The 26,384-nt window shown below is 40.6% G+C and overlaps 1 protein-coding gene across 6 annotated transcripts; it reads left to right on the top strand.

Moving 5' to 3' along the window:
* The first annotated feature begins 1,108 nt into the window (after positions 1-1,108).
* Positions 1,109-23,502, top strand: fam113 (family with sequence similarity 113). Of its 6 annotated transcripts, none has more exons than XM_034676417.1 (12): positions 1,109-1,213; positions 2,085-2,174; positions 2,350-2,429; positions 3,540-3,772; positions 6,934-7,084; positions 7,521-7,773; positions 10,002-10,079; positions 10,191-10,277; positions 18,894-18,989; positions 19,379-19,474; positions 22,593-22,716; positions 23,214-23,502. In XM_034676417.1, the coding sequence occupies exons 2-12, from the start codon at positions 2,099-2,101 to the stop codon at positions 23,311-23,313; spliced, it is 1,374 nt and encodes a 457-aa protein (XP_034532308.1). In that variant the 5' UTR covers positions 1,109-1,213; positions 2,085-2,098; the 3' UTR covers positions 23,314-23,502. The 6 variants fall into 6 exon arrangements, with proteins under 6 accessions (XP_034532308.1, XP_034532307.1, XP_034532306.1 ...); XM_034676412.1 differs by having other exon boundaries at positions 1,121-1,404; XM_034676413.1 differs by lacking the exon at positions 1,109-1,213 and adding an exon at positions 1,516-1,842.
* The last annotated feature ends 2,882 nt before the right edge of the window (positions 23,503-26,384 follow it).

Here is a 26,384-nt window from a genome sequence, read left to right as displayed (position 1 = left end):
TGGCATTCAGGAGAGATGCACATACATACACCTCCCAACTGTTGACATAAGACCAAAGTCGAAAATTGAATTATTACCGTTAGCAGAGCTTCCCAACTATATGCAACAAATTGTTGTAATAGTATATTGTAGAAGTCTCTATAGCGTTAACATTACCTTTTAAAACATAATTCCTGCTATGCTAAAACAATGTAAAACACTAGGACACCTGTTGAAGGTACTGTAACTCGTCCTTCTAAAACTTGTGCGTACATTTGATTTTCTTTAACATTCAGCAGCTGTCTGTAAAAAAGAAGGGTTCATATAACTAAAGTTGTGTTCGATTTTTAATCATTCTTTTGTGATTAGTATTGATTATAACAGTCTTTTTCATCTATATTTGAGGAGGAAGCAGAAATACTTTCACTTGTTAAATCGATTAAAATGTCTCAATTACTCAGTGTTCATATGATATCAATAAAACAAAATATGGAGAGCTGACTTCAATACAATTTAACTTATAAAACAAAGGCAGGGTGCGGACTTAGCCTAATGGTTAAGTTGCACGCCCATGCAGCGGTTGGCCCGAGTTTGTATCCAGCCTGTGGCCTCTTTCCAGCATGTCACTCTCTCCCTGTTTCCTACAATATCCGCTGTCCTCTATCCATAAATAAAGGTGTAAAAAACACCAAAATATAACTTTAAAAAATAAATAAATAAAATAAAACAAAGGCAAAGAAGCGCAGGAAGGCTAAAAATATAAAATAAAAATAAGAAGGCTTGTGGACATGTTTAATAACAGAAGCTTACTGCACGTTTACATTTTTCTTTACCATGAAATGCCATTGTCAAGATAAAAAAAGTGTATAATTTTTGTAATGGAGTATATCTATCATTTCACTGTTAAAAAAAACTCAATGCCAGTTTCAGCGAATTATTAATTTAATCAACAAACTTGGTAAAAAAAAACAACTGTTTGTCTAAATAATAGTATTATTTAGCACTTAAGTTAATGTGTATAGTTGAATACAAAAATAGTTTATTAAAATGTATCAAATGCAAAAGGAAAGGTGATTTTTATTTAGAAAACACATTTTGTGCGTCTACTTGTATTAGTCTACAGGGCGGATTTGCCACCACCAACATGGCGGACACGCTGACGTATGTCTCTGCGTCATCTGTGATCGTAACGGCCGCGGGAAACAACCTGGCATAGAATCAACACACTCTAACGGTTTGCAGAGGAGTTAGACGATAAGTTGTGGCTTTATATCTGTGTGCGACAGTGAAACGTGATGTTTATGGGGTTAGAGAGGTGGTTGGCTAATTGCTGGAGTACTTGAGACAAAGCTAATTACAGCAGGTGTGCCTCGTTTGGACAGAAGCCGGAGGAACAGGAGAGAGCGCTACCTCCGAGCGTCAAAAGTAATAGTTGAAAATGTGGTTTATTCAAGTCAAACAGGCTAAATAACTTAAACAAATTTGGTTTATGATTTCAGGTTACTTATTTCTATAAATCGGCTCACATTGTTGAAATAGAAACGTATTTGATATGAAGTTAGATTGCATGTAACACCCACAAACCGTCCTTGTCATAGGTCTTTGATTAGCATATTTTTAAACAGGGTTTGGTCTGCATCGTCCCCGCTCTAAAACTTCCTTAAATACCCCGTGTTTAAGTTGGAAATGAATGAGAGTGAGTTAAATAGTTCCAAAGTATAGATTATTTATTATCATTAGCGTCGTTTGGGAAAAATATATGTGTAGTGGCGACATCCAAACAATTTCTAAATAAGCTAATTTTGCCGGATCTCAAACGACACCTTGACGTAATACGTCTATACGTCACTTTAGTTAGAAAAGGTAAGTCTTGATGGGGTTAAAAAAGACAGTAAGTAATAGTGTAACTTTTATAGATGTTGATTACCAATGGCGCTTTATTGATGTTTGGCGCTACAAACTACTCCCCTGTATTCATCTTTTGTGGAACATTTTGTTTTAATATTTAAATAAAGGCAATATTTATTAAAAGGGACTATTTAAAAGAATGTTAAAATTGGAAAATCCTTGAATGGTGTTTTCATAAACATTATTCTTGTAAACAGCTACCTGTGCAGCCATGAAGACACCCATAACACAGAGCCAAGCCAGGCAGCTGCTGCACAATAAGTTTGTGGTGGTTCTTGGTGATTCAGGTGAGAGTGACTTTATACTCAATATAAATCCTAAAATATTATCTTAAGTATTATTTGACATCCAAGCAGTCCTCCACTCCTCTCTGTTCCCTCTCAGTCTTTTATTTTCCTTCAGTTATGGTTGACTTTTGAAGGTTTTTCTTCTTATTGTATTGACTTAATCCTTTGATTTCAGTGCAGCGCGCCATATACAAAGACCTGGTTCTGCTGCTTCAGAGAGATCAGTACTTGTCTCTAAATCAGCTAAAAACCAAGGTAAATATTTCAACAAGCGTTCAATTAAATGAAGCAGCCAATCATGTAACTCGTCATTTTTATCAAGTGTCATTCCATTGGCTTTCAAGAAATTGAAGATACAGTGTGTAATGTTTAAAGGTACAGTGTGTAGTATTTAAAGGTAGAGTGTGTAGTATTTAAAGGTACAGTGTGTAGTATTTAAAGGCGCAGTGTGTAGTATTTAAAGGTACAGTGTGTAGTATTTAAAGGCGCAGTGTGTAGTATTTAAAGGTGCAGTGTGTAGTGTTTAAAGGTAGAGTGTGTAGTATTTAAAGGCATAGTGTGTGGTATTATTTAAAGGTGTAGTATTTTATATTTAAAGATACAGTGTGTAGTATTTAAAGGTACAGTGTGTAGTATTTAAAGGCGCAGTGTGTAGTATTTAAAGGCACAGTGTGTGGTATTTAAATGCACAATGTGTGGTATTATTTAAAGGTGTAGTATGTTATATTTAAAGGTACAGTGTGTAGTATTTAAAGGTACAGTGTGTGGTATTTAAAGGTGCAGTGTGTAATATTCAAAGGTACAGTGTGTGGTATTTAAAGGTGCAGTGTGTAGTATTTAAAGGTACAGTGTGTGGTATTTAAAGGTGCAGTGTGTAGTATTCAAAGGTACAGTGTGTGGTATTTAAAGGTGCAGTGTGTAGTATTTAAAGGTACAGTGTGTGGTATTTAAAGGTGCAGTGTGTAGTATTCAAAGGTACAGTGTGTAGTATTTAAAGGCGCAGAGTGTAGTATTTAAAGGCGCAGTGACTAGTGAAATGCATAGGTTGAAAGACAAAGAAAGAAGTCGAGTAATTGTTGTTTTGTGCTAAAGATTTTATATTAACGTTTTTGAACGTCAAATCTTGTCAAATGGAGGATCATACTTCTGTTTGGACATCATACTTATCATGCATCACAGGAGCTTATTATCCTCCAAGGCCATCATCACTTACAGACATGGTTGATCAAGAGAGCTTTGAGTCTAGATTCTGATAGCTAAATATCCCCATTTCTATATGCTGCACCTTTAATGAAAATTAAACAATGGAAATAGATTCACTGAACTTCCAAACACTTCCATTAAACATCTCCCTTTGTGTTCCAGGGCGAGTTGTCCTTTGAGCACGACGAACTGGTGGAGGGCGGTCGATTGGTTCACATGAATAACGGCACAGAGTACAAAGAGGTACGTCAGTACTGCACAGACCACCACCTGGTGCGTTTCTACTTCCTGACCCGGATCTTCTCCGGATACATGAACAGCATCCTGAAGGACTTCAGACGAGGACCCAAACCTGACGTCATCATCGTCAGCTCGTGTGTGTGGGACATCAGCAGGTAACAGCTTCTTACAGTGTGTCTTCTATGCCTAAACTGCACTTGGTTGCATTTTTGTGCCCCCCTTTTGTGCTTTGACCACTGCACCTTAAATACCTCCATCACATCAACGACCCAGTATCAAAGTTGAAGCTCCAGTTCTTGAAGAGCTCCAGCCTCCACACTGTCTGATGATAACATGGTTTCTTTTTTACTCTGAGAGGAGAGACAATCCAAACATTCTTGTTGGCAGGTTTATTTGCTTCACTTCGGAGTCTTTGCCTTTGCATTTTCTGGCAGGTACCTTATCATTTGTTGTCTAATGGTCCAAAAAACAAGTGTTGTGATATTTTATTGCAGACATGACTGACTGGAGACTAGAGAGAGTGCTAGAGGGAGAGAGAGAAAAGGACAGTCTCGGTTAATGAAGGTTTAATCAATCTTTATTTATGTAGCACCAACAAATGATATCTGAAGACTCTCTCCAAACAGAGCAGGTCTAGACCGTACTCTATGTTAAATTATTACAAAAATTACAAATACCCAACATCAAGACAGGATAAGATCCAGTCCCATCTTACAGACATCTTAGCACTTAGCGCAGCATTTAGCAAGTTACAGTGGCAAGGACAAACTTCTTTTAACAGGCAGAAACCTCCAGCAGGACCAGACTCATGGTAGACACACAACACAACTTTAAAATCGCTTTTAACTCAAAAAGCTGTGGCAGGGATCACCCAGTGTTGTGTTTTGTTTTAAACAGCGACCCTGTTAACTGCCGACTTTCAGCCGGATGCATCCCTCATAAATGTCTTTAGACGATCATTAAATATCTGATGAGGATATTTTGAAATCTTAATAAAACTAAACTAGTTTGCATTCCCAGAAACTCCCTAAGCTCCCAACAGCTGTGTAAACTCCACAAATACGGACACATTCAGCTGAAGGTCTCCAGTTTACAGGGTCACTTTTAAAACCGTAACACCGGTAGAGATGCATTCACGGTGGGCTGAGAGAAGACTACTGTTACAAGCTGCTAAAGTACACACACATACAAAAAAGACAGAACAACTAAAAACTAATGAAAGAAAGAGAAATCATGTGAATCACAGATGCGTGTGATGTTATTGTGGACGGCGGGCGGAATAAAAACACTGCGGTTAATCTACCAATCAGACACGTTCAGCATTGCAGGCCCTGCCCCCCGAAAGTCCTGGGACCTTTGAAAAGTACTACCCCCCTTGCAGGGGCTCTTCAAGGGGGAGATTATCTACCCCTGAACTAAATTTAGACCCTGGGTTCACCAGTCGAAACGCATGTAGTTCAGGGGTAAAGTCCATGCAGTCGAAAAACGCCTTTTCTCTACCTGCAGCTTAAATGCATCTCCAACCAGAAAAAGATTTTCTCGTATTCCTCCTTTAATTTCAAAAGGACTAAATTCTGCACTCAGTTTGTAGCACCTATTAAAAAGTCTAGTTAAGTTTCAGAATAGTTGAATGGAGTCTGTGTCACTCTGTCTGCTGCTAAAGTCTCTTCAGAGAGCTCTCGATAGATTATTCATTATCTGTCTCTGTATTTCATGACAAGCTCTTAAAAACCAACACGAGCTGTCACCGTCTGACTGCCTCAGCCTCCTCACACACTTCACTCTGCAGAATAAAAATCATCACCTGCACAGGGTCTGCATGGAAACGACACTCGTCTCTCCAGAGGAGTGTGTGAGTGTGTTTCTTTTCTGTCGCCTTTCTGTCACATCACATCCGGATTCTCTTTTGTTTGGTTAAAACGTCATTAAAGTCGACATTGGTTCGGGCTCAGACGAGAGCGTCTGATTAATTATGTACAGACAACATGAAGCAGCCGCCACCAGAGACGAATCAGAAAGATGCTCCACTCGGTTGTTCTTGTTTTCTGATTGCTCCAGAACATTTCCCTGTCTGCCTCAGAGGAGGAAACATTGAGCTGATTGTTGTGAATTAGAGCAGAGCTGTAATGATGGACTTAAGTTGAATGATGCAAAGCTCTCTGAGTACTCGCTGCCTACAGTTTTCACTTAATCCCTCATTGATTTTATGTGGGAGTGAGTGAGAGTGGCAGATTTCTGCATTCATGTCAGCAATCATGTTTTAATTCCTACCAAGAAACAGATCTTTTATGACCGAGGAAAAGGTAAAAAATGTTTCAGTGCGGATCAAGACCTGAGAAAAAACGTACCATTTAATGAAAAATCGAACAAAAGATTTCAACTTAAGGTGCTTTTTCAGGACAGGAACCAGGGTCTGAGTTTAGTTCCTGGGTAGTTAATCCCCCCTGAAAAGCCCCTGCTCTGGGGGTAGTCTTTTGGGGGCAGGGCCTGCAGTGCTGAATGTTTCTGATTGGTAGAGTACCCACAGTGTTTTTACAATGACCTGTACACAATAACCTCACACACACCTGTGATTCACTTGGTTTAATAACTCCTGAACATTGGTCTTCTCTGAGCCTGATAGTGTGAATGCCTCTCTGTCAGTTCCCGGTGTTACAGTCTGAAGACTGACCCTGTAAACTGGAAACCTTCAGCTGAACATGTCGGTGTTTGTGGAGTTTACAACAGCTGTTGAAACACAGGAGTCCTCGGGAATGCATCCTAGTTTAGTTTTTATTCAATATTAGATATTTAATGATCATCTAAAGACTTTTGTGAGGGATGCATCCGGCTGAAGTCTCAAGTTAACAGGGTCGCTCTTTAAACTGGAACACCGGTCCATCTCTGACATGGCTTTTAAAATCTGTCTTCTTGCTTTAAGTCGAGCGTTTCAGGCATTTTGAATCCTCTTTGTCTCTAGAGCTCGTCTCCTTCCAAGTGTTGATTCAGTGAATCCATCTGTAATAAAGCACGGTCAAAAACAGCACAAGAGGAATCTCCTCCATGCTAACAGACTAACTGTGGTGTCACATGACGATGCCGGCCTGTCTGTCTCCTTCTATTGTGTCATATTTGTTAACGCCCTCTACCGTTCTGATTTGCATAATCTTTACGAGACCGGGAGCTTTTCCAATGAAAGCTCCCGGTAGAAACTGTTTTATTGAAGATTACAGGTGGGACAAAATATTAATGTAGCACTCTAAGTTAGAGAGAGACTGGTTTAATGCTCTGAGATGTTAGTTTTACCTGATCTTTTCTTCTTCATGTGTCATCTCAGGTACGGGTCGTGGGGTCTCCAGCAGTACAAAGAGAACCTCCACGTGTTCTTCAGGGAGATTAAAGACATCGTTCCCAACGACTGTCTCATCCTGTGGAATCTGGCCATGCCGCTCGGCAAGAGAATAAAAGGCGGATTCTTGGTGCCTGAAGTGAGTGTCTCTCACAACACACCTGGTTTCACTCAGAAGCTGCCTCATCCAGAGAGCAGGGAGGGAACATGAATATTAGAGGAGCTGCAGAAGAACATTCAGCTCTTTTAATGCTCTCTGATTATTTTTCAACAGTGGATTGCATCTTTTTAACCTTTTTTTAAAGAGACCATGGCGGCTTCGTCTGTGGCTGAATTCTGCGGTTTAAGGTTTAAATTCCCTCCGTCTAGATAAAGCGGGAGTCTGGCTCAAATGTTGGCAGGTTTTTACATGTTTGGGATCCAAATGAGGCAAAACCAGAAGACTTTCTTTTAGGTACATTAAGTTTTGGAGTTGTTCCAGTAAAGTGATTCAGAGCCAGCTAATTGTAGCGACAACACAGTCCCTGCAGGAAAGTTCCCCTCCTTAATTTAACCATCAATATGAATCCCACCAGGTGAGTCACATGGCCCCCACGCTGCGTAATGACGTCATCGAGGCAAACTTCTACAGCTGTATGGTCGCGGATGCGTACGACTCGGACGTCCTCGACCTGCATTACCACTTTCGCCTCAGCCTGCAGCACCGCATGCCAGATGGTATCCACTGGGATGCGCTGGCCCATCGACGGATCAGCGGCCTGCTGCTGCAGCACGTCGCCGACGCCTGGGGAGTCGACCTGCACGACCCCGCCTCTGCTCCAGGACAAGGTCAGTGCAGAGAAACAGTGATTCTACTGTTAAACTGAGCTCGTACATCCTCAGGGGCTTTGACTTCCAACGCTGCGATGATCACATCACACGTTATAGTCTGACTCCAGAGTATCAGCCCTCTGTTAACGTCACAGTGGCTCTGTTTTTAATGTTTTGGAAGGGATCCTGTAGAGATGGACTTTTTGAAGATGAAATACTAACTTGAAAACTGTAATGGATGATTCATTGCTATCCCCAAATCCTCAAATATTAATCTTGCAATAGATAGAAGTTTCTCTGTCTCTTAAAAAAAAATTGTTCCCTCCTGTTTTGCATCTCTGCCTCAACCAGTTCAATTCTCATGCTCGTGTTTGTCTCATTTCTGCAAAGTAAAAATACTTGGAAGCTTTTTTGGACCCAGAGACAACAAGCACACTGCTGAATATGTGATGCATTGCCATGTAAACCATATAAAACAACTAACCCAAACAAGTGAACTGGTTAAGGCAGTAGACGAGCAACTCCTGTTTTCTGTGAGGTTGAATTACTCTCTTTATTAGTGTGGTCTGGTTGCTGTTGCATTGCTCTCCTTAAAGCCATCAGACCACATTGACTAAAACAGTAATTTTAACTCACTGATCATGGGAGTTGCTCGTCCACTGCTGCCCTAGATTAAAACGTTTGTGTGATCAATTTCCGAAAAACTTAAAGCCACCAGACTTGAGTGAAAGAAACAACAACTTAACCTCTCAGAACATGGGCATCATTGGTCTACTGCTTCCCCCATCCACTAGTTTGTGTGTTTGAATCCAAGAAGTTATGTGAGTAAGGCCTTGCATACACTGTATGGCTGTAAAAATGTTGTGGTGGAGAAAGAACGCACAACTAGAGCTCATGAAGGATGTGTTCTCACTGTAATGTCCGGCCCGTAGAGCACGACTTGAGGCTCACGTTGAACGCGTTCATTTGGGATGGAGCATGACTGAGTGTCACAACCAGGGTCAAAAGTGTGTGACAAAAGAGGGAGACTTCACATACTTTGCAAAGATATACAATAAGTTTTAATTAAGTAAAGAGAATAGTTGTGTGCAATTCTGCTTTGTAGCCTCCTGAGCCCAGCCTGTTGAGGTGTGCTGCATCATTGACAAACTCTCTCGCTGAAGGCTCCACCCACATTTACCACATGACACAGAGCCAGCAAAGAGGAAAAGCAACAAATGATGAAAGGCCAGCTCTCAATAAAGTTTCTTTGAAAACTTCCACACAGGGAAGTTGAAGAACATGACATTGACTTTGAAGTAAAATGATCCCTTACTGACAGGTCAACAAAAGCAGGATCATTGCATCCACTGTGCGAGTGTGTGCAATCAGCCGACCAAAGTTTCTAACATTCGTGAAGTCAGGATTGGCTGATTGGGCCGTGTTTGGCGCTCGTGATCACGCGTGCTCTGGCTGGAATTGGACCCAACTTCAACATCAGTTATGCAACTTGAAAAATAAGTCGGCATAGGCCTCGATTCACCGAGCCTAATGCAAAATAATCAACTCGTGAAGGCGGAGCTAGAACAACAACTCCTGTGTCCTCCAAGGTCAAATTAGAGCTTCAGTCGAGTCTGGTGGAGTAAAAGAGAGCGATGTTTCGGCTGTTTATGGTTTAAAGATATCAACTTCCTCTCTCTCTGCAGGGATCCTTTCTGTGATGTTCTTAAACTCTTAGAATAACAATTTGTTTTACCGCCGGTGAAGTAATCTCCAAACTTTTGTACCCATTTTCTCCAAAATATATTTTAAAACCGTGCCAAGGAATTTAAACAGTGATTTCTCTCTTATGTTTCCACCCTGGACATCAGTCGAATATTTTTTGTGTTTTTCTTCTCCGGGGGAAGAATCTCAAAACTTTGATTTCCTGAAAAACCTCCTCACCAAATTTGTTTTTTCTTCTCCAAAGACTCAGGCGGTTTCTTTCAAATGACAAAATGGGTCAGGATGTCCTCTGTTTCTGAAAAATGAAAAGATGAAGAGGAAAATCTGAAGGAAGATTTCAGGGATTGCAAAAAGAATCTGCAACTTTCATCCTGAATTTAGAAAAAACAGACAAATGGAAAACGTTTAAGATGCATCGTCTTTACAAACCAACCTGTGAATCACATTTTAGTATCTATAACATCATTTTGCTCAAGCTGTTGCTGCATAGACTGTGTTTGAAACTGCACCATGCCGGAGGAGCTGATGATATGTGTGTTTAGCTCTTCAGGGCCACAGAGACTCGGAAAGCAACAGAAACAGACCAGAGAGACCTCGTACCAGACCGCTCCAGGACTTAGGTTAGTAAACTCAAAGTTTCTGTCTCTCATCATACCGTCATCGTGTCATACCGTTTGTTCAGAGAAGTAAGTGTATATAGATTATCATATTGTTATCTGTCTTCGTCTCAGTGCCCCTGCAGAGATTTTTCCCGATCCAGTACCAGCAGAGTAACTACTTCAGATCAGACAGACTTCCGCCACCTCCTCCATACTCAGGTATCTTGTTGGGTTTCTCTTCATGAACATGAATAATGAGATATTTGATTTAAGGCTTTACTCTGTTTACTCCCTGTTCTTCCTGGTTCTTTTGATGCTTTCCCGCTATTTTTTCATTTTCTGCTTCTCTTCGTCAGTCTGGATGTTAAAAGCTCCTGAACACCGATTTGATGGTCTAAAAGAACTGATTTGTCACTCAGCGTTTCTTTAATCTTGTTTCTTTAATCCTGTTTCTTTATTTATTACAATCTTGACCTCACAACTTCAGCTTTTTGAAGACGTTTTTTATTGATTGATTGATTGATTTCTCGTAGTGGACCCGAGGTTTCCCAACAGAGCATTGCACCAATTATCACAATGCCTTGTCCTCATCGTGCATCCAGGCCAGGTTCGATCTTTTGTGCCCATTGTAGACGGGGCCAGCATCAACACTAGGGATGTACATTTGAAGTATTCTCCGTGATTGATCTTAGGAAATGTTAACAATCAATTATTGATTAATCAATAAATTAAAAACCCATCAAGTTTTCTTATGTCAAAAATTATGCCAAATACGTAGTTTTTCCCCTAAATCAAAATTTCCACAGCAACAAAATGCATATAACTGACGGTATTGAATACGGGTACAACCTGTTTAACACGCTGAATATCAACGATCAGGCTCATAAAAAATGTTAACATCCCTAATTGACACCCTGACCGGTCTGCAGCCACACAAACTGTGATGCACGACCTGTCAGCTCACGTTGTTTGTGTTTGCGTCTCATCGCTCCTTGCAGATTCACTTCACCTGCAGAAACTAAGGAAGGATGACGTCATGTCTTAAACCCTCTGTAGTCAGAGTCTGCAGGTGGATGCTGGGAGGTGTTGGGGCTGAAAGTTTGAGTGCAGCACTGGTGCAGAGACCAGAAATCCTGCAGCTCAGATGGACCACCTGATAGGGAAGATACTTTGTCAGGTGATCGTGGCTCGAGTCGTTTGCAGGCGTCGCATTGTTCACTTCTCCTGTAATTTAACTCCAGTAGCTCTTCTGTTGGATTGTGCCATCGATCAATTAAATCAGACTTTATTTTTTTCATACAACAATGATACAACACAAAGTGCTTTACATAAACAAAATTAAAAAGAATAAAGTAAACCATCAACAACACCACAGCCAAACAGCATATACAGAAAAGACTGGCGGTAGAACAAAATGTTAAAAATTAAGATAGAACGCTAAGACAAATAAAATGGAGATAATAAATAAGACAAAAGATAATTCCTAAAAATCCACTAGAATAAGATAAAAGTTAAATACAGAAACATAAATATATTTGAAATAATTTAAATAATGCATTAAATCTATTTAAAATGTACATTTGAACTTAAATAAAGTCACATTAGACAAGATAGAATAAGACTTGGTTTAAAGGGAGAAAATGTAGGCCGTTCCACGTGTTAGAAACCCACATACCGTGACTTTTGGTACAATTAAAAGTCCACTACCTGAAGACCTCAGGGCTCTCACAGGCTTATATGGTACATAGGTTGGAGCGAGACCATTAAGAGTTTCAAAAACCAATACATTATCTTAAAATCACCTCTAAAAGATACCGGAGCCAATGTAGAGACTTTAAATTCAGTGTTATGTGGGCGCTCTTTCTGGTCTTTGTCAGCGTTCTTACAGCTGAAGCTGAGATGTTCTTTTTGGGAAGACCAGAGAGAGAGCATTACAGAGGTAAATTCTACAGGTGATAAAAGCATGAACTACTCTCTCTGCATTTGCTCGAGCCAATGCAGAGTCCTTGGTCCACTTTGGGTCAGAGCGTCTCCAAAACTGCAGCTATCGTGGGGTGTTCCCGGTCTGCAGGGGTCAGGACCTAACACGTCATCTTACCATCACAGTTTGGTCCTTTTCAAAGTCACTCACTTCCTCACAGTCGCTCATTTCTTCCTTCCAACACGTCAGCTTCAAGGACAAAATGTTCCCCTACTGCCTGACACATCCAACCCCCCGTCATAAAGACATGTACTCGATGTTACTCACTTCAATGTTACTGAAGGAACAGAAACTGTACGAGAAGGTTTGGTTAAACTGCTTTGATTCCTTTTAAGACGTGCACAATGCATGTTTTTCCCTTTTGACAGATTTTAATTTAATTAATCAAACATAATTTAGTTATTTCAATTTGAAAAAGCTGCATCCAGTGAGTGGATGCAAATAATGGATGGATAGAAATGCTGCGTGAGGGATTACTGGAATATAAAGAGGCTAGTTTGTGTCTTTTGTTTGTTTTTAATGCCTCAGTTTGTGCTTCTGTTTGCTCGTTCCCCGTGTGTTCCTGTGTTCATAAAGCTCTGAATAATAATAATGGTATTTTAAAGCTCCTCAGTCCACCTGTGCTGCCTGCTGGTCACCACTCTGGAGTTAAACTTGTTTACCTGACTGCAGAGCGTCTCTGGCATTCATGCACACTTTCCCACCTTTCTTCATTAGTTCTTAAAAACTTTGAACTCTTCTTCCTCCACCAACGTTCATCTGCAAAGTGAGCAGATTTAAAACATGCAGCAGCTCCGGATGATGTGCTGAGGTGTTCACTTTTGTGCTATTGTGCAAAGTAAGCACAATAAAAGTTAAGTGTTATTATGAACAGCGGCACAGAGAAGTGAGGATCTTCTGTCTGACACCCGTCAAATGTGCAGATATTCTTTTATTATTCTCTTCATTATATCTCAGGGAGGATTCAGGCTAACCCTCAGGCTTCACGGTAACTAAAGTCAGAGATAGAAACTGAGATGCTTGCACTATCTTTAGTGTTTTTATGTCGTCCATCTCCTGATGTTTCAGAAATCACAGTGGTCTTATAAACACCTTTTTATGAATCTGTAAAAACTGAGATATGGGATAAAATGTCTTCAGAAACATACACGAACAGAACGAGATGAATCTTCCTGCTTTGTCCACAGAGGGTGTCAAAAAACCCAAACCTTCTCAAAGGTGCTTTGATTTTTGAATTAATAAATAAATGAGAACACGAATTAATATAAGATATGATAATACTTATTGATCCCATGGGGAAAATTCAGTTGTTGACGCAAAACACAGACATAGAAGAAAGTGATAGAACAAGAAGAAAATAAAAACAAAATAAATAAGATAAATAAAATAAAATATAAAATACTAAAATAAAAATAAATACATAAAATAAGATAATGAAAAATAAACCAAATAAGAATAGATAAATATAATGAAATAGAAAAACTAAAATAAACAAATTAAACATAGAAATAGATAAATATAATGAAAATTTTAACAAAATTGAAATACATTGATAACATCAAAATAAAAATAGATAAATGAAATTAAAAAAATATATAGATACATACAGTAAAATAATACAATCAAAATAAACTAAATCAAAATAAAAAGATGAATAAATTGAAATAATACATTATAAATAGGGATACTCCGATCCTGGTAACGGATATCGGCTAGATCGGACTAAAAAGGTTAGATCGGATATCGGTGACAAGGGGACGATATATAGTGCTGATCCAGATGGCAGATCTATTCATCTCAGTTCTATGCTTTTCTGTGTTTACAACAGCCATGTGCGTCTCCTATATCATCAGCGCCAGCCCGTCTGTGCATTTTTGCCCGGTGGAGCATGATGGAGGATAACTACAGAGGCTCTGCAGTTTAGCTGTATGTCACGCTTCTTTTGCGAACAACTCATCCAGAAACTCGCAACATGTGCAGCGGTAATGTTTCAATGGACGGCAGTCGCACTGAAAAATATAAAGGGAGCTCAAAGGAGGAAGTTTACGTCAGCTGTAGCCCACTGCAAAGAAGCAAGAAACCTTCTATTAATGGATTCAAAGTGTGAAAAAACAGACAGGTTGTTGGATTTCATTGTTCTGACAAAGTCAGAAAAGCCAGAAGTTGCCAAAACATGATTCTATCCTCACATTAAGGAATAGAGATTGTTAAATCAATACCAGGATCGGATCGGCTAGTATCGGTATTGGCAGTTACCAAAGCTCAGGTATCAATATCGGTATTGGGATCGGTGCATTCCTAATTACAAATATATAAAAATAGATATGTAAAAATAAAATAAAAAATGAATTATGAAAATGAAATGTATTTAAAACGTTTGCAAAATGAAATGTGAAAATGCTGATTTTTAATTTTTTGAAGTCAGACTTATAGACATTTTGGCTGTATAAGTAAGGACAGCTGAAGAGAGACGGGAAACATGGGCAGTAGAGTGTGAGAAGGCATGCCATAAATGGCTGTGGCTGGGAGTTAAACCAGTGACTGCTGCGTCAAGGACTTCATCCTATAAGTCACAGGTATAAGGTGTGCATGCTTAGACTGCTAGGCCAACTTTTGCCCCATTTCATTTGTCTTTATTTGTCCTCATGGCTGTCTAACTTTACAGTGATGGGGAGGTGTGACGTTATTCCCCTTGGCCTTCATAAACTCATCATCCTGCACATTTTGAATGCATTGAAAACAAATGTGACGTCCTTTGTGTAATTTTTTCCTTCTGAACTCTTGATGGTTTGAATGTTTGTTGCAGATAAACATTGCAGATAAACATTGTGTCAATCCCTCCTCTGAGATCTATTTCACACGGAGTCAGAGGAGTAATGAGATGATGTCGTCGAGTGGTAAATCTATGCAGCTCAAGTTGTCTGCTTGGACAAACTTGCAGGTGTTTCTGCGTTTGTTTTGGCTCTTTGCTGCATGGTTTTGTGTTTGCAGCTCACTTCCATTGTTGTCTTTTGGATTATTGCTCGTGCTTTTGATTTGAGTTGTTTCTGATTCTGCAGCCTGTCTCCCCTATTAGAAATCTTTTTGGCCGTTGCAGTGTGTTCATCCTCATCAGCCAAAATAGTTTTCCTCTCCGCTTGTTTATTCTCTCCGTCACTTTGATCGTCAATAATTATCTTGGTCTCTGTCAGCAAACACGGGTTTTGTCCTTTAGTTCTGTTGTGGCATCCTGCTGCGGTTGATCTTTTTTCAGCTCTGTTTATCTCTGTGATGTCGAACACAAACCGGCAACTCTGTGGACTTGAAGTCAACTTTTCCTTCTTGGGGGAAGTTTTTTATTGTCACTCCCCATTACCAGCAGAGCAGAGTGTTGTTCCTCTGTGAGGAGTAATAAGGTCGGAGCCCAGACACCAAATATCAGAGCTGTTTACGAGACATCCACTCGTCTATTAAAGAAAAAGAGGTGGCTGAAAGGTGAAATCAGACCGATCACAGTCATTATTCAAGTAATGAAAATGTCTTGCCTTGAAAATTATTCCAGCAGCTCAAAGAATCAGATTAAGTTAGTTTACCTGGTTTGTGTACGAGTCCACACTAAGTGCTGGAAAAACTCGGGTCCCTGACATTTTTCTAGCTTTGACTGGCATCAAATTTCTCTGGCACAACACTGATGTTTGTTATAGTCACCCAGACCGGAGTCCAGGACTTCCGTCAGATTCTCTCCGATCCGCTGCAGTCCGGCTCCGTGCTCTCTTATCTGTCAACAACCACTGGCTGTGTTTTCAGAATGCAGCCGGACAGCTGGAGTCATGTGACCGAGGTTTTCCTGCGGTAATTACTGAGTCATGGGGTGCATCTCAAAGCTCTAAACTGCTGTCTCCTCGCTCCTCGCTCGAACTGGAAGTACTTACTGATGCGCCATTTTAACTTGCGTCCCAAAGCTCTAAACACTGCTGGAGGAGAGAGGAGCGAGGAGACTGATCGGAGGAGGGATAATCGAGGAAACACGAGAGCTGACTTCACGGAAGTCAGTTTTCTGACAGACACGCCCCCTTATCGAATATCACTTACTGATTGGACGCTGCAGCGGCTCGGACTTAGCCGAAACTTAACATCAGCGGAGTTTAATAACAGAGAAAAGACGGACCTTAAAACAATCACTCAGGGTGCCCTGAAACAGACCTTAAAACAGTCACTCAGGGTGCCCTGAAACAGATCATAAACATACGTTGGTTTCTAGACAGTCTGTATGTAATGAGCTGAGATTAAAAAGTGTGTGATGTGAGTTTTAAACACAAAATACTGAACGCAAAATCATAAATTCAATATAACAGGATGGATTATGTTATATCTGATTTGTTTTTGTCAGGTTCACTGTCTAATGAAATAGAGTAATAGTCTTATATCATAGATGGAATATATATTAATGATCAGTTATTTCTCCTGTTAGTTTCCCCATTTGTTCTCGTTTTCTTCATGAAGAGAAGTCTGACAGTAAAGTTTGTTTATATTGATCAGAGTTATTACAGTGAACATGTGTGTTAAACAGGTAAACACAGAGACAGAGCTCTGTTACTGTTTTTATTGATCAGAGTTATTACAGTGAACATGTGTGCAGACACAAACAGCTGTTAAAGCAATCAACACAAACCGACGTCACTTCACGTGACGCTCCGGAGGAAAGGACGTCTCATTTCTCTAAATACAAATCTCCTCTCTCCTCTGGTTTCATTTCCTCACATCTCTGGTGGGCGGGACTAAGACGTGAGGATGGACGTTTAGAGCTTTGAGATGCACCCATGGATTCTTCTCCTCCTCTCCTCATCATCCATGTTGTCTTTCTGGTCCTCTGAAAACCTCTGACCTGTTGACTCCAGGCCTGGCTCTGCTCATCACGGCGGTTTGTTGTTGTAGTTCAGTGAAATACGATCTGGTGATAACACAGAGTGTTTTATTCTGAAAATTAACCGGATGTTTTCATTTTGTTTTGGTGCCTGACTTCCTGTCCTGCTCCATCTGCTCTGTTGAGATTGATGCGTCGTACTCCGGCATCTGGCAACAATAGAAGTCTTGTGTATCTGATCTGGAGGGCTCCGACCTGCCGGATCAGAGACGCAGCCGGTATGCAATGGAGCGGATCCGTTGGGGGTGATCACATTGACTAGAATAGAAACCAGATCCGGTGCCGTGACGGATCAGGATTCGGTGGAATTTAGTCCAGTTTGAATTAATTTGATGCTGTAAAGAGTGGTTTAATGAAGGATCAGTTAAGATCTGACTCTTCTTTAGAATGTTGACTTTTCTCTCAGAGAATTCTGAGATCAAAGACAGAATTCTAGAATGTTATCTTTGATCTTAAAGGTAGAATTCTGAGAAAGAAGGTAGGACTTGAAAATAATCAGATGCCCAAACCCTCTTCCATATTAAGGCCATGATTGACATCTATGTTGACCAATGAGACTCCTGTGTGCCCGGGATTATCAGAGTAGAAGAGGAACGGTGAGAAGAAACGTAGCAAACACTAACACAAGAGTCATTGAACTTTCCATAGTGTCTGCTTCAAACCCACAAAAGAATCTGTGGCACTGTGGACTGGACCCACCTAAGGAGGCTCTGCTGATTTATCATCTCAGTGTATGCTTTGGCTGCACCAGCACAAAAGCTCACGATGGACAAACACAATTACGTCGTCCAATCTGTATACGGTCAAACTAACAGCTGCAGACAAACGGCATTGATCACCTCAACAATTAGTGTCCGAACAGCCAGTTTAAATATTTCAATCTCTCCAGAAAGCTTCCTCCTCAACAGTTCAACTTCATGTGGGCAGGTTTTAAGATGTGTGGTCAATGAAGCCTAAATACAACTTCACATTTTCATTACCAACAGACATTTGTCGAACAGTAATTCAATATTTCTGAAGCTGGAGGCCTTTTTAACAACAGGCCTCTAATAGAAAACAACACTGACACTAATAAAAGATCCCACAAGCCCTGTTCCTGCTGTTTCCCCTTCGGTGCTGTAGAGTTTTCATAGCCGCACTCGGCAATCAGACATGTCGGCCCACTCGGCCGGGTCTATTGATTGCATCAGAGCTGTAATCAGTGCTCATTCAGAGGAGAGCCTTTACCCACTGGCCAGTTCACAATGGCTAATAAAGAGGCCTTTGAGGGGTTTAAAAGCCCCCTGCCCACCTTTAATCTGCCAGAGAGAATCATCAGAGTCATGGAACCGTTTCTAAGCTGCTGTCTGAGCACTCACTTTAACACAGATGTGTTTTGAAATGTTCACATATCTGCACATATCTAGTTTCTATACTTTGTTGAGGTCTCAAAAATGCAAACAAAGTGACGTACACCCGAAACCTCATTCCTTAACCCGTTAGTATTATTTGCACTAATAGTTGTTTTTCAAATGCAGGAACTTTCCCCAGGAACTCAGGGCTTTTTGAGGAACTATGGGAGTTTGACACTAGGAACCAGGGCCTTATTTAATTCCTGGTTAGTAAATCTCCCTGTTAATTCTCTGCTGTGGGGTAGTACTTCCCAAAGGTCCAGGAACTGAAGGTTTCTGATTGGTAGAGTACCCTCAGTGTTTTTATTTCCCCCTCCGTCCACAATAACATCACACACTCCTGTGATTCACTTGGTTTAATAACTCCTGAACATTGGTCTTCTCTGAGCCTGATAGTGTGCATGCGTCTCTGTAAGCGTCTGGTGTTCCAGTCTGAAGAGTGACCCTGTAAACTGGAGACCTTCAGCTGAACGTGTCAGTGTTTAGAGCTTAAAGTAGAAGTTTACTCATTAGAGGTCTGCAACTCTTTTTCAGCATGTTGCTCTTGTTCTCCTCCACAGATTATCAGCCGCTGGGACCCTCCAACCGTTTGCTAGATCAGCGAGATCAGCGAGATCAGATTAACTACCCACCGATACAGTCCAGGCTTGGTACAGGTATGAAGCTTTCTCTCTGTAATAATGATGAGGAAGTGGTGACAGACACCTTTACGTTACTCAGCAAGAACTTTGGGGGCAGGGCCTCAACGTTGCTGAACGTTTCTGATTGGTAGAGTACCCTCAGTGTTTTTATTTCCCCCTCCGTCCACAATAACATCACACACTCCTGTGATTCACTTGGTTTAATAACTCCTGAACATTGGTCTTCTCTGAGCCTGATAGTGTGCATGCGTCTCTGTAAGCGTCTGGTGTTCCAGTCTGAAGAGTGACCCTGTAAACTGGAGACCTTCAGCTGAACGTGTCAGTGTTTAGAGCTTAAAGTAGAAGTTTACTCATTAGAGGTCTGCAACTCTTTTTCAGCATGTTGCTCTTGTTCTCCTCCACAGATTATCAGCCGCTGGGACCCTCCAACCGTTTGCGAGATCAGCGAGATCAGCGAGATCAGATTAACTACCCACCGATACAGTCCAGGCTTGGTACAGGTATGAAGCTTTCTCTCTGTAATAATGATGAGGAAGTGGTGACAGACACCTTTACGTTACTCAGCAAGAACTTTGGGGGCAGGGCCTCAACGTTGCTGAACGTTTCTGATTGGTAGAGTACCCTCAGTGTTTTTATTTCCCCCTCCGTCCACAATAACATCACACACACCTGTGATTCACTTGGTTTAATAACTCCTGAACATTGGTCTTCTCTGAGCCTGATAGTGTGAATGCCTCTCTGTCAGCTCCCGGTGTTCCAGCTGTTGAAACACAGAAGGAGTCCTCGGGAATGCATCCTAGTTTAGTTTTTATTCAAATGTCCAAATATCCTCATCAGATATTTAATGATCATCTAAAGATGTTTGTGAGGGATGCATCCGGCTGAAAGTCTCCACTTAACAGGGTCACTCTTTAAACTGAAACACCAGTCCATCTCTGACATGGCTTTTAAAATCTGTCTTCTTGCTTTAAGTCGAGCGTTTCAGGTGTTTTGAATCCTCTTTGTCTCTAGAGCTCGTCTCCTTCCAAGTGTTAATTCAGTGAATCCATCTGTAACTAGAAAGGTTGTATTTCCCGAAAGCAAATGCGTTGAAATGCTGAAGCTGAAGGCTGAAAGCTTTGAAACACAGCTGAACATGTGGAAATGTGAAGTAAAGAAAAAATAAACAAAAGTTAATAAGAGCAGAATAAGTAGAAGGGTCTTAAACATTTTAAGTAGTGGAAGGAGTGGAGAAAGTAGAAGTGCAAGAAGTGGAAGGAGTGGAAAAAGTAGAAGGGGAAAATGTGGCAGGAGTGGAAAAAGTTGGAGTGGAAAAAGTAGAAGGGGTATGTGTCTGTGTGTCTTTGGCTGTTTCTGAAACGGCCTGCTACATACTACTTACTAATGTAGTAGGCAGTAGGTATTGCCTACTACATACTGCCTTTGAATTTAGTATGTAGTATGACTGTTCTGTTCGATCTGTGTTGCAGTACGCTGGGTCAGGCGTCACTGGATTTCCGGTTTCGGAGAGCAGAAGTAAACAACGGCGAAGCCCATAGAAAACTGCTTCTTTAGCATCACTGATGATTTAAAAAGTTAGGAAGTGGTTTATATGGAATTTAATAACCTTCACAGCACCAAAAAACAGATTTCCTCCTGTCAAGAAAGAAGGAAAAAGAAAAAGCGGAACGAGCGCTGTGCGTTGTGGGAAACAGTACGCAAGGCAGACTGCATTCGATGCATGCTGTGAAATGTTCCTGAATCAGTACGACATCCGGGGAGTTTTGGCATACTGCAGATTCTGCTCTTGTTCAATTACTACTTACTACATACTGAATTCTGGCCAAATCAGTACGCACTGCTAGTGCAGTTGGTGGTTTCGGAAACAGCCATTGTTTTTAGCAAGGGATGTATAAAAATGGACCAAATGACTGCTGAATGTGATGGCACAACATAAAGAGCTCCCCCTGCTGACTGTCTGCAGTATAGGTCATAAAGCCCTCCTCCTCCATGTTAAAATAGATGTCCCTTAAAAACATGGTTTCTGTCATTATAGTTCTTATCATGCTTATTTATGTCACAGTGAAATATAGCCCTAAAGCACAGCGTTATAAAAGACAATTGAGGCCACATTAACCTGTGTGATCTCCAAGTTATCAGCCCTTTAACAGAATACATGTCAGCAGATTAGTTTTGTAGCAGCAGTGCTAACCCATCTACTCCTGTAGACCTCCGTGACCCTCGCCTCCACCCTGTCAAAGAGTCTCCCTGCAATCAGCCTCAGCTAAACTCTGAGATTCTGCACAAAAAAGAGGCTGTCTGTAACAAACACTGAAGGACTTTGAATTATTAACATCTGTGTGAAAGTTACTGAAAGCTATGCTCAACACTTGAATAGTAAAAAGGATGGAAATAGTGAAGCTAATATCAGAACCTTTTCAACATAACCGATGGACTTCAAGGTAAAAGATAACTTTATAAACATCCAGCAGCTTTAAAGCAATCATACTAGTTGTCGCTTATTCAAATAGTTCCCCGCCCCTGCAGACATAAGGACAGAGAACCATTTGTTAGATATGATATAAGTATGGATATGATCTAGATGTTCCATTTTTACCTTGAAACTTTAAACCTAATCTCATTTGTGTGTTTTTGTAGATGTTCCTCCAGAACTCTGTTTCTGCAGAAGTCTGCTTTTTTCTCCAGTTCTGAATCTCACAGAGCCACTCTGACTGGCAATTCTCCTTTTTTATGTCATCTGAAATATTATTATATTATTATGGAGGAACTTTTTTATTTAATGGGAAAAAGTGAACTGCTTTCAGATGCTAGTATATTAATAAAAAAAAAAAAGACAAAATACATTTTTAAGATGAGATAATAGTCAAATGAACTGGTTTTTTTTTTTTGTATTATTAAATGATTATTCGAATACGACTCATCCTCAACATTTACTCCTGCTGCTTTTCGTTCCAGCAGACGCACCTTTTAGTTCTTTGTGGAAATAAAAACCCCTTTGTTATAAAAGCAGGAGATAAAGTAACAAAGGGGAGGCAGTGAAGGAAATAAAAGCATGAAAATAACCGTCTGAGAGGCAGCCTGTGCTCTAAAGCTTGATCATAAACTGGGTTACAAACATCCTGAGAAGTGGTCATGTGATCTCTGCGTCGTGAATCGTACCACAGATTGAGTGAATCTTAGCTCGAGTACATCACCTCTCTTCTGCTGAAGCAGTTTTTAAACTTTTTTGCACCTTTCAGTCATCTTGACCATAAAATATGCAAAAGCATCGTCCTTTGGGTTTCTCTTTGAAAGCTGTTTGCATCATCCCTAAGTGGCCAAAATAAATCATCTCATGCAACTTTAAAAAGACAAATCTGAAAGTGAGATGAAGCACTCCAGCAAAGTTGCAGAGTTTCTTCTTTTGTCCGTTTTAAACGTTTTAAGGTGCATTAAATCATCGGTTCCAGTCAAGACTGTCGTAAATCTGTCCCACAGGAGAGATGCTGTGTTGAATTTTTATTAAGTTATAATTTTTAAGAAACTGAAGTAATGGAAAAAGTGTCTTAATAGATTAATGTGATCAGTCCCACAGAGCACAAGAACAACAGTCAGAGCTGTATTTTCTTTCTTCCACAGGTGATTACAGTTTCCGGGAGGATGATCGCTGCATGAGGAGGAGGAGGAGGAGGAGGCAGGATAGGAACCACCCGTACACCTATCACCCCTCCTATGTGGCACCCAGACAGCCTGCGCACGGCTGGTGAGCTGGAGACACAGAAACCCATTACGAGGAGGGACACGGGGACTCCTGATGCAACATTAACGCAGCAATTTATGAGAAAGAATGATTCCCAGACGATGAGTCACTGTCGGATTGGAGAAAACTTGTTAGGAAATAAAGCGGATACGGGGGGAGGAGGTTAAGTGAATTTGAAGTCCCCGGCTGGTTCTGGATGTGCGGATCAGATTAGTAATTAAGGTTAGATAGAAGCACAGCGCTACTTACGATACCTGCATTATAATTCACTGTTCAGTGTTCAACGTGTTCCAAAACCCAATTTAATTCAGGTTTTTGATGGAGTTTAACTCGCTGTTTCCTGAGTGTTGATAATAGAAACGGTCTCCTGCCTGTGCTCGGTTAGAGTGAAGACAGAGTCTGCATAGACTGACTCTGCTCACTTCATCCCTCCTTACTTTGAATCCATACAGAGAGGCTCATGTCTATCAAATCTAATCCTCTGTTCTCCTTGTCTGAAGCCTTGATCTGCAGCCTCAGGCATCCGGCCACCCAAAGGTACGCAGGGCTGACGCTGTGAGCAGCTCAGTCAGACAGCTGATATTTGACCCTGAAATCTGAACTATAACCCGACTGCTGTTCTTCAGTCATGGGTCAGATGAGTTCTGTGTTCACAGTTTGACTGTTTTCATGAACAGGTGAGGAGTGCAAAAAGTGTTCTCAGTTTCTACAACCTGTATTTGAATGAGGAGCGTGATGTTAGAGTGATCAGCTTCATGTATTTTTTATTAAACTGATTTAAGATTAAAACTTTGAGTCTTTGTTCTTTTTGCAGCAGAAAGCAACAACCTCTCTGTTCTGCGTCCCACTTTCATGAATTAACTCCTCATAGTTTCTAGAAAATATCAGGAGAAATAGGTCCTGATCTTTTCTAGAATCAAACATCTGAAGGTTTTCAGCGTCTATAGTGCAGAGAAAAGGTCGATTGGTTGGTTGATTAGACGATCATCGTAACGACTCTCAGTGCTCCATCATGTGTGAACAGATTCACTATTAATGCATGATTCAAACATACTGTCAGATAGTCATACTACCGATCTTACAGCCTGTGGAGTTCTTGATGTTGGATCTTTTACACTTTAAGTATAAGAAGTCGTCATTTGCACATTTACTGTGTTTTATATGTATCGGACTCCTTCATACGTCTTTAAAATCCTGTGTTTGAGAAATGTTTGGATCTATTGACGGCAGACGAGTCCATGTTTGTGATTTAGTCATATATTCCTTACATCGCCCCTTTCGTGTGAACACAGCCCGTAAAGTAGGGCTGGGCGATAATTCGAAAATGATATTTACCGCGATATAATTTTTCTCAATATAAATATAACAAATATTTAATACATTTATAACTGTAATTGAACCTGATGAAACTGAATAATCAATCATGTTGCAGGGTGAGAGGTAGGCGGGGCTTAAAGACATTTGGAGTGGAATGTAAACACAGCTGAAACGAGCGACAGCGACACTGAAGAAAACTCAAAACCTACCAGCTCAAAGCAGAGTCATTAGTCTGACACTGTGTTAACTATTAACTTCATACACTTTATTAAATAAACTCAGGATGTGGGTAAAGGAAGAGCACAGAAACAACTTCTGCTGTGCATTTCAGACAAGTTTAATGTCCACCGCGACCATCATGAATAACCGTGATGCATTCACTGCACTGTGGGAATTAATATCACTCTGCCTGTAACCCTTAGTAATTTTAAAGGGTGAGTGCACAAATGGAGCGCCGCCTGCTAGCTAGTTCAGCGGGACAACTCAAGCTGCGCTCATTCATACTGACACGTCATCGCCCTCCCTACCAGCTGATCTCAACATCCTCTCATTGGCGGTCTATCTAAGCTGCAAGTCTCCCCGTCTCTGCCTCTGGTTTGCAAGTGCTCCTGCTGTCCTGCTCAGTGCTGTGTGAAAACTTCGTACCCACCTCCTCCCCCGGCATCCACTTGCGGGCTCCGAGGGGGTTAGTCCTATCTCATTGCTCCTAAATGTCTGCATTTAAATAATCTATGCTGAGTAATGAGTAAACGTGAGTTGTCTGACTGAAGTCAAAACAATACTCTATAAACTGATATATTTTTGTTGTAAATTTAAATCAAATTATGTAAATTATCTCAACCGGAGAAAAATTAAAATGTACAAACTAAAATGTCACAAAAATCTCATCTTACATAAAAGACCTGCTTCCTGTTAGCACTGTCAGAAATGATGGATTCAAGAAGCTGATCAGAAAACTAAATTCAAATACAAGATAACAAACCGTCTTCAACTTTCACTCAGGAGCAAAAATCAGCCTTTGAATTGAAATGAAAAAATGATTAGATTTTTACCATGATAATCATCGATATCGACTGATCTGAAAACATTTATTATGATAACATAATTTTCAATATCGTCCAGCGTTACCTTAAAGTCTGTTTCATGATGGATGTTGTGAATTTTCAGTGTAGTCTGATCTGCTTCAGCGTCCAATCAGTGATCAGTGAGTGTTGTTTAGATACAAGGGTGTGTATCAGTTAAAGTCTCTGGTGAAGGCTAATTGCTCCTCAGATTTCATATGGACAAAGCTGTGTATCTTATCTCTGCACTGATTTAGTCCTCTAACTGTGTAAGGAGCGTTTGCATCACTCAATCTCTGCTGAGTCCGACGCCTGCAGCAGCAGATTCAGGCTTTAAAAATGATGATATAGAAAAGTTGAATGTTTCACTGATAGTCTGTTTTGTTTTGGTAGGTCATAAAGGAGCCTCAGTGGTGATAAGACTGATCTATAACCAGAATAAAGCTTCTCAGAGGAGCTTTAACATTCAGTCAATCTTAACAGCTTAAGTTAACTGAACTAGTCTCCTCCCTCGGGTATCTTTGCCGTGCCTCAGTGTCTTCCTCCGTGGAGTAATTGGAATCTCACAAAGCTCTGATTTTAAAGTTTCCTCCCACACACTGATTATTGCTCAGCATCAAAGCTCAGAGCCAGCGTTAACAGCAACAGCAAACGTTAACTGCGGTTAACTGCGGTTCATTCAGAGGAACTTTTACAACATTTGGATTCTGATGATGTTCCTCAGAGAGATCAAAAAGACGGAGGCTTTCTCTGCGGTTAGTCAGACCAACAGGAGCGGGGAGTATCCACAGAGACCGCAGAGGTCATCGCTCTATAACACGTCAGAGCCGAGGGAAGCTACAGCATGAAACAGCATCTGAGACGAGAGACTGAACACAAGGAGGAGATAAAAACAATCCAACATCCACTAAGGAGAGGTCAGAGGTTGTAAGTGTAAGCATCATTGGATGACTTGAGAAGGATCTGGGAGATTCACAGGAGACCATCTCTGAAGAAATGAAAGTTACCGTCTCCCTCCGTGAAGAACCACCTGTTAAATCCTGACTGAAGTTTGATGCAGAGCCTAAAAGAAGCTGGAAAGTGAAATCTATTTGCTTTCATTCTGCAGAAGACATTAATTTATAGCAGTTTAAAGTAGTCAGAATACATTTTTGGCAATCTGCTTTCTTTTTAATGTCCTTTCCCCATTTTACTTACATACTGGACCAAAGGAAGGAACATTTTGTGTACATTCAATAAGATCTTATGCTCACAGTATAAATTCTGAACTCCTGTTAAACTTTCTTGGATTTT

The sequence above is a fragment of the Notolabrus celidotus genome, chromosome 23 (assembly GCF_009762535.1).
Source record: "Notolabrus celidotus isolate fNotCel1 chromosome 23, fNotCel1.pri, whole genome shotgun sequence".
NCBI classification, from domain to species: domain Eukaryota; kingdom Metazoa; phylum Chordata; class Actinopteri; order Labriformes; family Labridae; genus Notolabrus; species Notolabrus celidotus.
Note: the sequence above shows the minus strand (reverse complement) of the source record. Positions and strands in the feature narration are given on the sequence as shown.

Coding starts and splice junctions, on each gene's coding strand:
- fam113 (XM_034676417.1), top strand. CDS start 2,099: ATGAAGACACCCATAACACAGAGCCAAGCCAGGCAGCTGCTGCACAAT. Junction 7,085..7,520: donor GCGGATTCTTGGTGCCTGAA/GTGAGTGTCTCT, acceptor GAATCCCACCAG/GTGAGTCACATGGCCCCCAC. Junction 10,080..10,190: donor CAGACCGCTCCAGGACTTAG/GTTAGTAAACTC, acceptor TCTTCGTCTCAG/TGCCCCTGCAGAGATTTTTC.